General features: G+C 45.0%; 1 protein-coding gene across 1 annotated transcript in view; it reads left to right on the forward strand.

Annotated features, from left to right (window-relative positions):
* The first annotated feature begins 12,318 nt into the window (after positions 1–12,318).
* LOC103528260 (ceramide synthase 4-like) overlaps positions 12,319–18,640 on the forward strand; it is a 36,350-nt gene continuing 30,028 nt past the window's right edge. The window contains 2 exon segments of the mRNA XM_030466409.1: positions 12,319–12,394; positions 15,654–15,708. Of these exon segments, the coding sequence (XP_030322269.1) occupies positions 15,689–15,708 (20 nt within the window). The 5' untranslated portion in view covers positions 12,319–12,394; positions 15,654–15,688.

The following is an 18,640-nucleotide window of genomic DNA, read 5'->3' on the forward strand; positions in this document are numbered from 1 at the left end:
CAATGCTGAACCTCTCTCCCTGCCTCTACCCAGCTCTACTTTTCCTCTTCTCCCTTAACAATGCCTCTGGATCTCATCCTCCAGGCCTGTCCATGGGAAAGCATACACAAGTGTTGCCTCCATCTGTGAATTCACACTGCTCCCCTTCTCGGGGACTTTACAAAAGGAAGAGGTATACAAGGAGCTGAAACTCCTTACACATGGGTTCACCAAGCTGGGCCTCAGCTATGAGCTGGAAGAGCAGAGCCTGGTCATTGAAGGTAAGAGTTCCTGCAGTGACTTTGTGGCAATCCTTAATAGCTTTGCTTCAATCACCTCCAGTGTTGCTTCTCACCTGTCCCACCCTTTTTTTCCAGGTTATTCTCCACCCAAGAAAGAAGAACAGGTGTCTGAAAGATCTGGTAAGTGCTTTTTGGGAGGAATTGACCCTAGACACTTGAACTACAGTAAACTACCATCACATACTTCAAAAAGGAGACTAAACCTGTGCAGGAGTCCAGAAATTCAAGACTCTTGGTAGGTTGGCAGCAACCAGCAGGTACCATCAGAGCCAGCCAGCCTGAGGGAAATGGAAGCAAATGATTGGCAAAAACAATGCAGTTTGGGAAGCTGTTTTGGAGCTCTGGTAGCAATAAATTCTGGTAACTGCAGTATTTATGATAAAAATCCACACATGGTGATGTAAGCATAGGCACAACCCCAAAACTAACAGTAAACAGAAGGGGAAAAAAAAAAAAAATAAAAAGGAGTACTCTGGACTGTTTCCTTCCCATGCACTGCAGTCATGCTGGCAAAAAGTAATTACAACTTTTCCTGGCATCCTTAACCCTGTCGCCTTCCTCAAAGGAGTCCAGCCAGCAGCCAAGAGAACTCTGTCTCCCTGAACACCCCTGAGACCATCAGAGAGCTCTGACACTCACTGAGGTGGCATCTGAAGTTGTAGAGCCTCAGCTTCTCACTCTGTTTTATGGAAATTTCTGTACATCCCACTTACCTTGACATTGCTGGGCCCTGCAGCCAGATGCTGCCCTCCAACAGTTTTGCCTCACCCATGTCCTGTAAAGTCCTTCTGAACTTTGTCAGGGTCAGATCTCTGCCCCATGTACAAGAATTCAAAAAACTTACCTGCTTTTATTTTGCCTTTGCAGAGCTTCAGTTCTGGGCAATCATCCTCATCTGTGTTTTCACCCTGCTTGGCTTTATTCTCCTCCTCTTGTTGTGCTTCCTGGTAAGTGGCCCCTTTGCTGTCCTACCTCTAACTCAACCTGGGGAAGCTTCCAGAAGGACATTGAGACATCCAGTGGGAGCAGTATCTGACAGCCCTGGTAACAGCAATGGGAATGCCAAATCCTCCCTCAGTTCCTAGCAACTCCATCAAGAACTCATGGACAGGAGGATGGGGAAGGGTATTTAATGTTAGCTGAGTAGATTTATAGGAAGGGAAGCAATGTGTCATGAATGAGCTAAAGTCATTTGCAGAGAGAATAAGTCTGAACCAAAAGGTAGGGCAAACGCCAAGATGTCAGCAGGTTGGATTTGGGGACCTCCTTCCACATTTCTTTAATCTCTCCCCTGTTTCAAATACCTGCAGGGTTATCAGGTCAGAGATAAGGGAGTGCAGATGACATTTTTAATCACCTGCAGGAATCACATCCAGAATTTTGTATTCAGTTCTCTGGACACACAGACTGAAGTAACCTTGCAGGGCTGTCCTCCACCTATGTACCTTCGTCTCATCTCTGGGGCTAATTTGAAGGGGAACAGCATTTAATAGCACTAAAAGTTAACTAGTGCAAAGCAAACACAGCGAAACAGAGAACATGGATGACTGTCCTTAAAGGTTCAGGAGTAAAAAATACAGTCAGCAAGATTTAAAAGAAGAGAAGCCTAAGATTCAGCATGGGAGGTTTGACTTGTGTCTGCCCAGGCAGCTTTAGGCCAGCATCTTACCAAGTCCCTCCATGCCCACCTAGCATGGTTTGGGGGCACTCAGTGGAGGGCAAGGAGCAGGCTCTTTTTCTTGCCAATAACCTTTGTTCTTTTCCCACCAGATTGTCTTTTGCCTCAGAAGAAAGTCTCATCTGTATCAGGTTCAGCAAGGCATGTACGGGGTGTACTTCCCACATCTGAACACACGCAAAGTGCATTGACACAGCACATCCTCTGCCTTTGCAGACCTGGTCATCTACTCATGAAGGAAAAATGTTTACAAGTAGTAGTAAATCTTTAATAAATTATGTTTAGCATATTCTCTTGTCCTAAGCCAAATCTTTGCACAATCACCAAAACTATTTTCACCCTATAGGAAACTGTCCATAATGCAGATGGTGAGGAAAATAATTTTTTTAAGCATTGCAGCATTTTATACAGTGATCAGACAACCAACTATAACTAAAGACTACCAGGAACTGCAGTTTACAGGGCCTGTCAGTGTTAATGTCAGTTTGCTGAAAAATACTTACAGATTTTTGGGAACTGACTAATGTAATCTTTAGAACTTCTCCTAGATTTTAGCTTTTTTGCTAATTTATGTTTTAAAATGTAAAAACTTTAACTTAGATTAAAATTCTTCATCTCTTTAAAATGATGCCAAGAAATTCTCTAAAGATACACTTATGGCAATACAGTCACCTCGTGTCTTCTGAGATTCATATTGACTTCAGTGGAATAAACACTTCTGTTACTGCCATGAAATTATATTTCTTTATATTTCCACTGCAGTGACACGTTACATCCCAAATCAGAAACTACTTTTACCCTACTGCAACCCCTGAGCTTTTGCTCCTTGGTTGTCCCGGGAATCCCACAGTGCATGGGTTGATCTTACAGGGATCAGGACCTTTCCCCACCCCTCCAGACCACCCAGTCCCAAGAGGGCCTTGGTTTTCAGCAGAGCACAGGAGATGGTGCTAATTATTTGATGTTATCATTAAATGAACTCTGCTGAAAGTGAGAGCACAAGAATTAATGAAACCACAGTCATTAATCCTTCCACTGCAGGCAACATTTCCAAAGTAGCTCTTCCCAAGTCAAGCTTCTCAATGGCAGGTTGGACCAGTTCATCCCCCAGGGTAGGTTCCTCAGTGGAGTTTCCTACCCTGTGGATTAGAAACCTTATTGCTTGATGAAACACCCAGTGTATGACACTCAGCTAGTGGCTGAGGTTGGTTGGAGGGGGGGGTGAGGGTGTTATTTGGAGGGGTGTGTGACGTTTGTGTTTATTTGGGATTGGTTTCTGGTGGGGGGTTTGTTTGTATATGACTGGAAGGGGTGATCTTAGAGGTCCTTTCCTACCATGACTATTTTGTGATTCTGTGAAATAAGCAGTAATGGTCATCATGGTATTTCAATCCCAACCATGTTTTAATCTTAAAACAGAATTTTAAGCAACAAAAAACTTCATAAAAATCAATGCAGGAACATTTGCCAAACCAAACACTGAACTAACAGTTCTTCTCAGCATCTCAGTGGGGCACAGTTGCTCAGCAAGAAGAAGCCCCAGCAGATCCAGTTGCTCATTCACTGGTGACTGGGAGAGACAAAGCAAGATGCTGGGTTAGTGCTGCAGCAGAGCTACCCCAGAGGGGCCATGGACATCTCTCAGCTGCTGAGCTCTGTGGAGATTTGAGCCCACCAGAGGAAACAAAGGCTGAAAGGGACATGTGTAAAGGAAGAAAAAGGTTTTCCATGTAGGATCATCAGGAACTCTCTATCTGAAGCCCATGGAGGCAATTGCAGAGGCTGAACACAGGAGAGAATCCTACACAAAAACCCCAAATGTCATCTTCAGACATTTCAGAGTCCAGAGACCTGTTGGCCTTCAGGTGCCCCATTTCCCTGGGAAGCTGAGGAGGTTTCTATGGAGCACAAGGCTTTGAACCAGCTTCTGCATTCCTCCTGAGGAAACCCCAGGATGGTCTGTCTGGGAACAAACACTACTTGTCTGGGCAAGCCAGGGGAGAGAAATCACCCAACACAGCACAGATCTGTCCTTCCTGGGGGTAGAACATGTGCAGCCCAAGCCTCAAAGTAAATTTGGGATATTGGACCTTGGGACTGCAGAGGAACAATTGTCATGAAAGAGGTTTAGTTTTTCTCTGCTGCACTGGCCATGTGTTTTGGGGCCCACCTAGCAGGACACATTTCATGCTGTGCAGGACAAGCAAGTGACTTTGTTCTCCTCGTTCCAGGGGTGCACAAATTAGATAGAAAAGACTTCTGCTCTTTCAGGAGCCCAGGCCAAACCCACCTGGAACCCCTAACCCATCTAACCATTGATGAATCCTTTCTGGAGCTGCTCACCCAAGTAAGATGGCTTTCTGCTGGGTCTCCTGGTCGTGCTCAGACTCTGGCGGGGTGGACGGGGGAGTCTACGAGGCCGCTCCTGAGGGGTCTTATCCAGAGTCTTTGTTGCCATCTTCTTAGCCCTTGGAGAAAGGAAGTATCATGGTAGAACATTGGCATCTGGGCCCAAAGCCATTCCCCAGTGGTGATGGTTGTGCTGTTGGGCTTAAGGAAAGAGACTTGGGAGCCATGACACTGTGCTGCTTCTCAGGCTTCCAAGCAATGAGTGGGATGTCTTGCTGGAGCTTTCCTAGAAAGCAGGAAGGACTCAGGGCTCTTTCCCTTCTGCCAGAGTAAACTGCAGCTGAAGAGAGCCCCTGCTGCCAGAAGCTGAATGGGTTCTTGTTGCCTCAGAGGCATCCGTTGTGTCTCCTGTGCTTTTTCAAGTGTGTCTGTCCTAAGCTGGAGGATAAGAACAGCAGAAACAAAGATCCTCTTTCCCCTAGACATGTAAAAAAAGGAACTGCTTACAGAAGACTGGAAAAGGGAAACAAATTAAACCATTCTCCATTCTCAGCAGTGAGATTTGTTACTGCAGGATCAAGAAAGAGAAAGGAACACCAGCACCTGTCATGGAGAGCCCAAGGTCTACTCTTCAGAGAGCTACCTTGAAGGTGCAGACATCCTGCTGACCAGATCCAAGGAAAGGGGTGAGGGAAGGAAAAGCCACAAGGAAAAGGGTCTTAGTGTGTTATGAGGGGAAAGAGAACCGTGTCTGGACTTACTTCAGCTTTTCTGCCTGAATTTCTGCCAGCTGCAGGGCCATCTTCTCATCCTTGCTCTGTGCTCTCTTCAGCTTCTGTTCCAGAGCACTAATTCTCTTTTCCAGCTGTTTGTTGGCAGAAGCCTCAGTGCTGATGATCTCCTCTCTTCCACCATGAGTGAGTGTCTGTGTCTAAAGCAGAAGATGCAACTTCACTAAAGAGAAAGAAAAAGGTAATGCCCACCCCTCTCAAAGGACCTCCTCTTTCTGTCATTTTTATAGGAAAGCTGGTATTAAACAGCCTGTGGGAACCACCTCAGGAATGGCCAAGTTCAGGACTTACCAGAACCTTCTGCACTCCTAACAAAACCAGGACAAACCAGAGCCAACCTGTGTGATGGATTCCCACACACGTAGCTTGTACCCTAGAGGTGTTTATTGGTACCAGACTGCCTTGGGAATGGCTCTGCTGTAGGTCCTTGGTCAGTGGTCACCTCACTTCTTTTACCCCTTTACCACCCTCTCCTGTGAAGGTGTCACTCACTGTTCCTTCCTGGGTGATCTTGTTTGGCACCCTTCCCAGCTGCTGGCAGAGCAGATCTTTTTCCCTCCAGCCCTGGACCAGTTGTTTCCGCAGCACTTTTAACTTCCTGATGGCATTTTCTCTCTCCCGATCTTTCTTTAGATACAGAGCATAATACTCCTCTGCCTGCATCTGGGCCACGTGTAATTTTTTTTCTGCCATTTCTAAAGCCAAGGTCTTCTCCCACAGAATTTCCTTCAGTTGTTTCACTTCCTTTTCCAGAATACTCGCTTTTCTTTCTGCTTTGCCCAGCTGCCGGGACAAGCTCTGGGTGGTTTTCTGCTCCTGAAACATGGGCTCAATTTCACCAAGCCACTGCTGAAATGCTCTGTGAAATGCTTGCTGCACAACATCTTTTGATGGCTGATTACTTCCAGGGTGCAGGTAGGAAAAGGATGAATCTGCCTCTTCCCTCAGTGTTGGGGCAGGGATGTAGCCTGCCTGTTCCAAGGTAAAAAACACAAATTGGCAGAACTTAGGAAATGAGCTCAGAACAGGAGATAGTGGCAGAATCTCATGGAACCACAAGAGGACTGCCAACACCTTGATATCAGATTCTAGAAGAGTTTTTAACAACTGCATTAGAGATCATTCCTGGAAAAGTCTCATTTTGCAGTAGCATGCAACAGAATCCTAGAAGGAAGACTCAGAAGTGAAAATCCTGGGATTTACATACCTCTCTTCCAGAGCGTGCTCTGGTGCCTTTTAGGTGCAGCAAATTCCAGCCTTCCATGTGGAGATCCCGGATGCTCCTGGAGTACACAGATGTCTTTGGTGCCCCCTTGAACTGCATGAATTCTGTGATCCTCTTCATTGCCAGTCAGGAACAGGCACTACACCTCCTGGTCTGGCTTTTCCCTGGGAGCAGGGAGAGGCAGGAATCAGTGGATATGGACCTGAGAATTGGGAGCTGAGTCCTAAAGAGAATCAGGGCCTGGGGAGCTGCAAAGAGGCTGAGCCACTGCTGGCAGCAGCCTGACCAGAAATGGCTCCACCAGCACAACCAGCAAAGACAGCACCAGTAATGGCTCCAACTGCTATGGCAGCACCAGCACAGCACCAGCACAGCACCAGTACAGCACCAGCACGGCACCAGCACCAGCCCAGTACAGCACCAGTACAGCACCAGCACAGCACCAGCAGGTTCTGTGTGTCCAGGGCTGTGAGTATGTGTGCTGATGTCATATAATCATGGAATCATGGAGTGCTTTGGGTTGGAAGGAACCTTAAAGCTCATCTGGTTCCAATCCCCTGCATGGGCAGGGACACAGAATCACAGGATTTTCACGGTTATAAAAGACCTTTCAGATCACCTCCTCCAATTGTGAACATCCACCTCCAATAAAATAAATAAATAAAATTTATGTATCAAGATCTGTCTCACCATGCGCTACGTGTTTCTGAAATACCTCCAGGGATGACTGCCTCACCTCCCTGGGCAATCTATTCCCACACCTAACTCCTATCTCAGTAAAGAAATCCTTCCTCAGATCTGGTCTGAACCTCCCATGTCTGGAGCTGTGACAGTGACAAAGTCACAGCAAAATCTCTGCAGTGGTTTCTGCTTAACAAACTCATTGTGTTAACACCTATTTTTGCTCTTTGTTGTTTTTCAGCCATCTTTGGAGTTGTTGGGACAATGGGTTTATTGTTATTTGGTTGGAAGGTGCTTTATTTTGTTGTTCATGTTCATTCTCATTCTAACCTTCCTGGCCCCGTGGCAGAAGGCAAAGATTCCTTCAAGCAGCAATGGTTTGGGGTTTGTTTTGGGTTTTTTCAGCGCCAGTTCCTTTCTGACAGGAAGGACATTGAGGAGCTGGAGAACTGGGGAAGGATCTGGAGCACAAATCTGACCAAGAGTGGCTGAGGGACCTGAAGGTGTTCAGCCTGCAGCAAAGGAGGCTGAGGGGAGAACCTCTCTGAAAGGAGGTTGGAAATGGGGGGGTTGGGCTCTGTTCCTATGTAGAACACATTAGGACAAGAGGAAATGGCCTCAAATTGCTCCAGGGGAGCAACACACATGGTCAATAGTACTGGAGTCTCTTGGATGGTGTTGACCCTCAAAAGGAGCTGTTATCCCAGGAAATTCATAGAAGATACTGGTTTTAGAAGAATTGCATTGGTGGATGGAGAGAAAAGAGGACTTAGAAGGTTTGCAATGGTATATAATAATTCCATAATCAAATTGTCTATTTAAATCCATTTTAAAGTTCTTCTGTATTTCAGGGTAACTGAGATAGCAGAGACCTGCTCAAAGTGCTCTGAACACATCGATGTGTTTATGTTGCTGATTATACTTTGTGAGAATATATAAAAATAAATCAGGGACTTGGGTATAAGTTGCTGAATAAGAGATTTTTCAGTGTAACCCAAAACATGCTGTATAAAAGTGAGTGCTTCCAGTGTAAGCCAGCATGGTGAGCATCCAGTTGCTTGTGAAAGCAAGCTGCCAGAACAGCCTGCATGTTGTCATTTGTCAAGGTGTTGTAAATAAAACTAAGCTGGCTGAGGCACCCCAAATGACTTGAACTTCCATGAAAGGGTCCAACAATTCCCTGTACTACAGCAGAGGCGAGATTGGTGGTGGGAAGATGTCCCCCAGCAGGTCTGCCAGCACCATGAGCCCCATCACACAGCAGCACCCACCTCCCCAGCACCAACCAGGCACCCACCCAGCTCTGAACTCATCAGAGTTCATTTATGGTTCAGGTTTGATTCTCCAACTCGGGGATGAGTGTGCAGGGATTGCAGTTTTCCACACGAGGGTGCTGCTCGCATTGGCGAAGACCTCGCTCCAGGTTTTCCAGCGGAGCTGGAGCTGCCCGGGAGGCATGGGGGGAACTTTATTTGGATTTGTTGAACAGGATTTCATGGGATTCCTTTTTCATAGGCTATAACTAGAGGACTTGTTTGACATCTGAACACAGCATCATCCTGCTCACAGTGGGCAGCTGGTGAAGAAATTATTAAATTAAAAAGAAAAAAACCCGTTCTCCTATTTTGGGATAAAAACACATACACCTTAAGTGGTTCAGCAGCCTATGTTCTAAAATTATGTTCTTTTTAAGTACTTCAGATCCCAATTATTTCTTGTAACAGCTTGAAGAAGCCTGATATTTACCGAGTGTGTGTTCATCTTTGTGTTTTAGACCCCTTTGGATGTCTCAAGGATATCCCCAAAGGACTGGTATCTTTTTTGGCTTCCAGGGAGCATTCTCTACAGTGCACTTCAGCACTCATGGTCATGGTTCAGAATTCACCCCATGACTGATAGACCTGACAAGGCATGGATGGCTCACAGCCCCACCAAGGCTTCGTGTTCTGAGCTGCATTGCTCTGTGGGTCCTCCCATGTTTGTGCTGTGCTTTGATGCCATTGCAGTTCTGGGTGCTGGTGATTACATAGAGACACCATCTCCTTTGTGGCACCTCTACAACCAAGAGTCGCAGCTAACCCAAGAAGAAAAAAAAAAAAAAGAAAAAAGAAAGAAAAAATAACACCCTGAACACAGACCCTGACTTTGGATCCAGTGGTCGTAGATGCTTTTGTTTCTCTCCCTGTACACACTGAAATTAGCAGATTTTGCTCATGGAAGACCCAATCCAAATCCCTTGGAACTCAGCAGGAGTTTTTCATGACACCATTGTGCTTTGAATCAACAGCCAGAAGAGCTGGTTTTATTAATACAGACCCTGCAGGTCAAGCACTGTTTTACATTGGTTTCAGTGATGCCACAGGATGAGCTACAGGATCACTGCCTGCAGGTTCCTCCAAGGGGCTGTCACATACCAGAGATTACTGATATGATTTTAACTCCAGGATCCTACGGCCTTGTGCACATATATTCACTGATGTTTTGCCCAGAGACTGATCCATTCACAACAACCTGGTTACTGAAGCAGAAACTGATTTCAAGCCAGCAGTCAGCTATGAGCTTGACTGTGTATTGTTTAATTAAAATGGAGCATGTGGGCTAAAATGTGCAAGTAAGAAAACAACAACAAATCACTGTATTTGCTTTAAAATTGTTAAGGTTTCTGTCTGCCCAAGTAGCACAAGCATGCTGACTACAGCTTTAGAAAAGTCTGGAAATAAAGAGCTGATAAAGAGCATTTTAGTAAGATGAGAGAACAGTCTTAAGTGCTCCAAGAATGCATTATAGCACACTGGCAAACAATAATAGTACACATGATCTGTGCTCCCAAGGGCTGAAAAGGAGAATGATGGGGTGGAATTTTTTTTGGCCTATGTAATACAGGAAGACAGAATAGATCATCTTAGGGATTTTTTTCTGCTGTTAAAATATACCCAGCTGCACTGCAGTGACTCCAAAGCTGTGGTCTGCACTATTGGGCCTTTCTCCTTGTTTTGACTGAAATAACATGTAGTACTTTAACTACTGGTTTTTCCATATAAGAAGCAGCTGCAATTTGCTGAAAGACTTTTTTTTTTTCCTTCACTTGTGAAGTGCTGAGTTAAACACATTTATTGTTGGCAAAAGATGAAATGTTTACCTGCAGAAATAGGTTTCAGCATCATACATCCAAGTATCTCTAGCCTGCTATGTGTCCTGCTTGGTGCACAGTGTTTGGATTTTAGAATACAATTGTCTGTACGCATGTCTATATTTGTCCTTAATGAACTTCATGAGGTTCACCTTTTCCCAGCATTCTGTCCTGTCTAGGTCGTGTTGGATAGTGTCTTGATCAAGATATTGGACAAAACTGGACCCAGTACTGATCCCTGGGGAACACCACTGGCCACAGGCCTCCAACTTGACTCTGTGCCACTGATCACAACCCTCTGAACTCTCTTGTTGAGCCAGTTATCAACCCACCTCACAGTCCAATCATCTATCCCACATTTCTTGAGTTTTGCTATGAGGATGTTATGGGAGAAAGTGCCAAAAGCTTTACTAAAGTCAAAATATATAACACCCACTGCTTTCCTTTCATCTACCCGTTTGGTCATGCCTGTATTTAAAAAGTATTCTTACAGAATTGATAGAGCAGATCCTCAGGCATGAAATTAGCAGATTTGTTGTAAAGAGTCTTAGAGTACTGGAGGCAAAAGGTTACAGGCAAATGAAAGGGGGAAGCATGGACCACAGGAAAAGGGGCAGAAGTGGGCTCAGCAGGACAGGGGCAGGATGGCTGCAGGCTGACACTTCCAATGGAATGCAGCAGGAACAAGAGTCTTGGGATGAAGATTCCCAGTGCAACTTCTGTATCTTTTTATTTGCACTTACGAAAGGTGCTTCCAAAATAACTGTTAGGTGAGTTCATTAGCATCTCATTTGTACTTTGTCACCAATAAATGGCACTGTGCTAATGGCATCACTACCTTGTAATGATTTATGACAGAAAATTGTGTGTGTGTGTATTTATATATATGTAACATTGTATATAACATTGTTCTGCCAGGACTCCAGCTGTATTAGGGCTACCATGTCATTTATGTCATCTCACACGCATCCTAGCCCAGGTGTCCCTTCCAGCCCTTCTTTTCCTGGAGACACTTGTACACACTGGGGAAGGCAACCAGGCCAGCTTTTCCTGTAATTTCCCAACACTTCCTCTGTGCTCCATCACTCCTAGCAAGGATCAGATCAGGTGAAGCACTCCGGGACCACCAGCCACTCCTCCCAACCCCCTTTTGGGTGTCCCTCCTTATGGCTCTGGGTGCCCATCACACTTGAGGGAGACCCCGACTGGAAGGGCTACAGAGCTCTCAGCTCAGGACGCTCCCATCCATGCCAAGACCTTCCCACAGGAACCACCCTGAGGCTGAAGGCGCCAGAGTGGAAGCAGTGGAACTTTGGAGGCGAATTGTGCAAGAGTGGGAGAGGAGCTGAGGGATGGGAGCGGGGGGCTGAACGTTTGAGGTTTTAGGAATTAAAGCAAAGCCGTAGCCCGATTGGTGGTGCTGTGTGTAGGGTTCCATGGGAGGGTGAGGACCAGCAGGGGTTTTCAGTGGTCACTCTTTGCATTTGGCAGCAAAGCCTGTTTGTGTGGAATTTTGGAGGCAAATTCTGCAACAGTGGGAGAGTGGCTGAGAGAGGCAGGGACAGCTGTCGAACTTTTGAAGTTTTAGGTCCTAAAGCAAACCCATAGCCCAATTGTTGGTTGTGCTATTTGTAGGTCTCCATGGGAGGGCGAGGTCCAGTAGGAGTTTTCTGTAGTCACTCTTTGCATTTGGCAACAAGGCCCATTTGTGTGGAATTTCAGAGCCAAATCCCGCAACAGTGGGAGAGGCGGGGAGGGGTTGAACAGTTGAGATTTTAGGTACTAGGGCAACCTGCAGCCCGATTGTTGGTAGTGCTGTGGGCAGGGTTCCATGGGAGGATGGGATAGTGATGGCCAGCAGTTTTCAATGGTCATTCTTTGTGTTTGGGAGCCAGGCCCGTTTGTGTGGAATTTTGGAGTTCTATTCCACAACAGTGGGATAGTGACTGAGGGGGAGGGAAGGGTGTCAAACATTAGAGGTTTTAGGTCCTAAATCAAATCCATAGCCCAATTGTTGGTGCTGTGTGTTGGGTGCCATGGGAAGGTGAGGGCCAGCAGGACTTTTCGGCGGTCACTTTCCGTTTGGGATACAGGACACGCCCAGCCTTGCCGGCACCGCGGGTTCCGAGCCTGACCATGGGGCTGCTCCGCCCCTTGTCCGCCACCGCCTCTTCACTCCGCCCGGGGCGCGCAGGGGGCGGGACGCGGTCCGGGTCTCCGCGGAGACCGTTTCGGTACCGCCCCGGCGGGAGGCTGGAGGTGAGCGGGAGCGGGCAGAGGGACGGCGGGAAGCCCTGGGACTGAGGGAACCCCCGGGTGCGGGGGTGCTGGCGGCTGCCTGAAGGATACCAGGGAGCAGTCGGTGACCCATGCGGGAAAAGGTGGCGGGGCCGGGGGTTGCGGGATCTGAGCTGTGAGCGCTGCGGGGGGACGCGGGCTCGGTCTGCAGAAACCAGGGTGGAAATGGGGGGGGTTCGGGGAGCCGCGCTTGGTGCCCCGGGTGAGGGGAGAGCAGTGAGGAGAGGGCTCCCGCCTAACGAGAGGAGGCGGGACCGGGCCGGACCGGGCCGGACCGGGGACTCTTGGGGTTGCGGCAGTTTGGAGGAGAACAAAAATCCTTCGCTCAGCTCCCGCAGGAGCTCCCGCTCCGCTGGTACAGCGAGGTCAGATGGGATGAAATCAATACAGCAATCAAGGGTTCTATTGAGCCGTCTCTGCGGCGGGGAAGGTCAGAGCAGGCGGTCGCAGCGGCACTTTTGGAGGAGCCATTCTGTCCTCCTGTAGGGAGCTCTTGGTTGAGGCTTCTGGACTTCACTCTTAACCCTTTGAGTGAAAAATGATGGAATTGAGGGAGGGTTTTTTTCTTCCTGTCCACGAAAACTGTGCTTTAGAGAAAAAGATCTCAGAGCTGGCCACGAAGCTGAAAGGCTTTGTTAGTGATTGTGATTCTTTCTAAAGGATTCGGGTAAAGGACAAAAGTAGGATAAGGACCCAAAAAAAAAATCTTAGGTTAAAGATGAATTTAAATGCTTGATGAATTCCACTTCTGAAGTCGTCTGGAGTCAGCTGGGTGGTAGTTTTAGAAAGCATTGGTAGTTAAGTAAGAGGAATCAGAGCATGAGGTGGTCCTGGAATAAATAAGGATGCTTAATGGGAAATCAGACATCTGAATTTTACACAGCCAGATTTGAAAACGTTTGCTCACTTATCTACGTAGTTTATCAGCATCTCAACATAATGCCTTGCTTTGCAAGTGTAATGTGAAGTTTTGTAAGTTTAGCAACAGTCAGAATGTGTGTTTGGAAGGACAGATGTGATGTTTGTTTCCCAAAGGAGCCAAACTCCTTTGGCCGACAGGGACAACTGGTTGTAAGGTGTTGGGGGTAGATTCATCTGCAAGCTCAGATTTATCAAGATATCCAGGAGACTTATGGGGATTTAAAAATGCTTTTCTATTTCTGTTATTTAAAAAAAGAGGAACAAACTTTTATGTTGTTAAGTTAAGGAGCAAGCAAAGAAGCTGGCAAAAAAGTGCATCTAATGTGAAGCCAAAAGTGCTTTTTACCTGGAATCAGTGCTGCTGAGTGAGGAATTCCTGTTATAGTTATTAGCTGTTAAAAACTTGTGAAATTTATATAAAATATTAATCTTCTCAATCTAATTGTCATCTCATGTTAGAGTTATATTAAGGGAATAAAGCAGAGCGTAGATATTTCTCAGCTTAATAGCTGCTTCCAGGCAGGCAGGAGAACAAATGCCTGCAATAAAAAATTATTATTGCGTTGTCCTTGTGGTATAGTCCACTCAAATACACGGAAATTTGGTTTATTTTTGTCTTCTATCACACAGGGAATTCAGAGACTCAGGTTCTGTGTTCAGATGTGGCAAAGAATAGATTCTTGCTGCCAACTCTACAGGCTCTGCTTGAGAACCTAATGCTGTTTTTTAGCTCTAATCAAGATTAAAATCTCTCCTCTGAGTTGGTGCCCCTTTCCCATGTCCTTAGTGTCTGAAAAGACCCTACTCTACCAAGAAAAAAAGCCAAATGGTGCTGGGAATGTCTGCTCTTATTTCCTTTTACCTCCCAAGTGTACCTGGGAACACCAGTCTGAACCCTGAAGGCCTGAGGTGTTGCATACTGGTGCAGACAGCATCACAGACTTTAAAGTTTGGCTTTCTAGTATGTTGGGGGGTTTTTTGTTTTGCTTTTTTGTTTTTGGTTTTTTTTAACAGAAATATAGCTAAAGAAGGCTTCTTCTTAGAACTTCTCCACTTGAGAGAGCTCCTTTTCTTCTCTCCATGAGGTCACCATCTTGATAAAAGGCATTTTTAATTTGGTATTGGGTACTTAAGGTTTTCTGACATCCTTTTGAGTGCAGAATTTAAATGGTGTCTGGTCTGAAGGAGAGCATGAGCTCTGGAGAGTCAGTATCACAGCAACAGCCAGTTTTTTACGGACCTATCAGTGTCCAGTAAATACAAACCCAAGTCATTCCTGCAATTGAGAGCTTTCCTGAAAGGCAGATCTTCATGTGAATCTTTGCTTCTTGAGCCATCTTAGGTTCATGAATAGAATCAGAGACATCTCAGGAAGATCTGTTTGCTTTCTGTCCTTTGAGATATATATCAAAAAACCTAATATTGTTTTTCTAAATTTTCATTCTTTATTATAACATCAGCTCACGTAATATTCTAAACTCTTTCCTGCAAAGCTTTTGGGTAGAAAATCGACTTCAGATTCATAGATCTGGAAAATGTTTTAGTTTCAAAAATGTTTACAGCAGGGAACAGTATTTCCCACAGGCCAGGGAAGGAATTGAAAGCTTCATTTCAGCAGTCTCTGATTCTAGGAAGCACCATATGTGGGCTTGATACCCCAAAATCAAACTGCAAAACAGTTGTTTCTACTTGTGAAAATTGATTATGGTGAGTGAGTGTTAGAGCTGCACATGGTAAAGCTATGGCAGCCACCCAGGCAGACTTCTGAGCTTTGCCTCATTTTCTCCAAAAGTAGTTACAGCCATGGGACTGCTCTTTCTGGAGACCACTGCACAGAGAACCAAAATCAGAGTTTGGTTTGTGACTACTGCCTGCACCAGATGCAGTGATCTGCATTCTGTTGCCCCGCAACCCTCTGGGTTGTGATGATCTGGCAGGACTTTGGAAGCCACTGTTTTAAATGCAAGATCTCTCAGGGAATCTTCAGGTCTTAATTCATAGCCAATTTCATGCAAGAGAGTGAAATGTAGCTGGAATGTTATCATACACTACTTTTTCAGGTCTGAGATGAGTAGGATAAAGTTTTATAAGCTTGCTGCTCAGCCTCAAGAGAAATATGAGAGAAACACAGGCAGAATGTTTGGTGTGATGTGATGCTGAGGGTCCCTGCAATATAGTTGCATACGTACACTTAAAAATTAATTTGGAATGCATATGTGATATATTTTATTTGGTGGAGCTTAATGTTGTGGTGTGTGTTTGGTTTCTTGTTTTTTGGTTGTTTGGTTTTTTTTTCCAGGTTCCATTTGCAGAGGCCCAGAAGGACTTGATGACATGAATCCAGATATTTCCAGGTATGGTGTAGAAGTTGGACATTTGGAGCACAGTGGAGGTGTGCAAGCACCATTACAGCTTCATCAGCTTGATCTGCATTTCTGTAGTGAGGACTCCTTTGCCTGCCCCAAACCTCTCATGTTTTTCTCTCATACCTTGCATTAAGCCTGCACAAATGATTTTGAAGCCAGGTGGTGAATTGCACTGAGGAATCAGGTGGGGTAAAATCAACCCCAAGTAAGAAGGAAAAAAAATTAAGTTTTAACCCAAATCTTATTTTTTTTAACCCAAATCTTATTTTTTTTAACCCAAATCTTATTTTTTTTAACCCAAATCTTATTTTTTTTAACCCAAATCTTATATTTTTTTTTAACCCAAATCTTATATATTTTTTTCAGCCTGGTTCTCTCAAGCCTCACAAATTCTCATACTGAGTATGTAGGGGCAGTGAAGTGGAAGTGCTGGTCAGGAAGGGGTGGAGGTCAGGATCAAGCCTTTGATGACAGTGTTGGTTTACACTGGCTCTAAGTTGTGAAGAACCCCTCTCAGCAGGGGAATCTCTGCACACTAGGAAGAGCAGCAGTTTCATTTTAAGGATTGTAGTGCATCTCTCCACCCACTGATGCAGTCTTAAAGGAAACTCATCTGTTTCTTCCCTGGCCATGGTGGTCTTTGGCTTTTTTCAAGGGAAATTAAACTTCCAAGAAATGAGATTAATGAATCTCAAAGGCCTAACATCCACTAATCAAAATAAATAGTCTCTTGTGGGATGTAACTAGCTTGTACTTGCTTTCTGAGATGCTCAAAATTGAGTCTGTATCTTGCAGCACTATCTTGAAAATCACATTTTTAAAAATCTGAACTCTTTGGGTGCATCCAGACATTGCTAACAGGTACACACTAAAGTCCAATTTAAAGCCAGGAGTGCCTTTTTGAATGGACTTTAGCTATGAATTTTGAGTCTGTTGATAAGAACAGAAGAGCAATAGGGTTTCCTTGGTCAGGATTGCATATTGTCTCTGTGTTTTATCTCCTGCTTGTATTTCTAAGTGTCTCTTCCAGATTTCTTCCCTGTAGGAGAAAACCCATGCTTTCAACTAAAGAGAAGGGGGAGGCCAAGAATGTTTATTTGATAGAACTTAGCCAAAATTGTCTGATTATTTCCTAGCAGTAAAATTAATTATTTTAATTAATATTAGTAGAGTAATTGAACACTACAATGGAATGTGTCGCAGGCATAGAATTTATACCACCATTTTCACAGAATCACAGAATTTTGGGGGTTAGAAGGGACCTCAGCAGATCAGCCAGTCCAATCCCCCTTCCTGAGCATGTTCACCTCGAGCAGGTTGCACAGGATGGCATCCAGGCATTTTGAGTGGCTCCAGAGTTGGCAACTCCAACACCTCTCTGAGCAGCCTGTAGCAGTGCTGTTACCCTCACAATAAAGAAATGTTTAGGTTGAACCTCCTATGTGCCAGTTTGTGACCCTGCCCCTTGTCCTGCCACAGGACACCACTGAGAAGAGTCTTTTCCCACCTCCCACCTATCTGTATAGGCATTGATGGGATCTCCCCTCAGCCTCCTTTTTTCCAGGCTGAACAACCCCAGCTCTCAGCCTTTCCTTGTATTTTAGATGCTCTAGTTCCCTCATCATTTTAGTCTGGATTCCCTCTAGTAGTTCCCTGTCCTTCATCAATAGGGGAGCATCTTGGCACAGCATCTTTGCCCAGGAGTGTATTTTTGGACATTGAGGTGTTGGAGAAGGTCCAAAGAAAGACAATAAAGTTGGTGAAGGGGTTGGTAGAGATCCCTTATGAGGAGTGACTGAGGGTGTTGGGGCTGTAGAGTCTGGGGAGACTTCATCACTCTTTACAAACACCTGAAAGAGGCTGTAGTGAGAGTGGGGTTGGACAGGACAAGGGGAGATGGCTTTATCTTGTGTCAGGGGAGATTTAGGTTGGATGTCAGGAGAAACTTCTTTACAGGAAGGGTTGTTAAGCACTGGAACAGGCTCCCCAGGGAGCTGCTTAAATCCCCAGCCCTGAATGTTTAAAAATCCCCTGGATGTGGTGATTGGGGACAAGGTTTAGTTCTGGGGCATCAGGAATAGGGTAATAGGGTTAGGACTAGGTTGGACTTGATGATCTTGAAGGTCTTTTCCATCCTGAGCAGTTCTATGAAGCTGTGGCCTACATTTCTTATTTTCATTCTGTGGGAAGATCAGTTCCTGGGGCCATTACCCAGCCCAGACTGATGTCTGGGGCAAAGCTACCATTAAGTGCTGAGGTGTGCAAAGTGTTGATCTCCACCAATTGCATTCTTGCCATCAAAGAAGTAACACAGAGCTGCTCTCCTTGTTATGCATGCATTAACCTTTAGTGTATCTGCATTGAAGGTTTAATATTTAATTTCACTGGCATCCCATGACAGGTTTTTCTTAATTAAAGAGAAATAAAATGTCACTGTTTTTCCAGTTTTGAAAATCCACTAAAGGCTGATTGTTCTGTTGGTGGTAATTTTTGTGGTGTATTCCTGTTTACTGAGGAGTATAACTCAGCAGGTTTGTCCATAATTACACAGCAATGTCAGGAATCCAGTGTTCCCTTCTCCTTTTTCCAATATGCTTAAGTTTTAATTCATTCAAGAGTAGCTTTAATTTGTAAAAAGCAGGAAAAAAGCTCAAAGAAGAGCATCTGCAGTAATTGCATTAACTTGAAGATTGATTCAGCTTTTACTGAAATTTGTTTTGATAATATTTAGTTTATTTGTTTTAAAAGGCAGTTAAAAAAATCAAGAAATTCTTCAAATAATTTGCTTTGTGATGTTGTTGCATAGATGGCCAAAGACACAGTTATGGCATATGCCTTCCAGCCCAACAAGTGGCAAGGCTTTGTGTTAAAATAAACAAGGGGGAAAAAAATGGAAAGAGGTGAACTACAGGCTGTGTTC

The sequence above is a fragment of the Calypte anna genome, chromosome 28 (assembly GCF_003957555.1).
Source record: "Calypte anna isolate BGI_N300 chromosome 28, bCalAnn1_v1.p, whole genome shotgun sequence".
In the NCBI taxonomy this organism is placed as follows: Eukaryota; Metazoa; Chordata; class Aves; order Apodiformes; family Trochilidae; genus Calypte; species Calypte anna.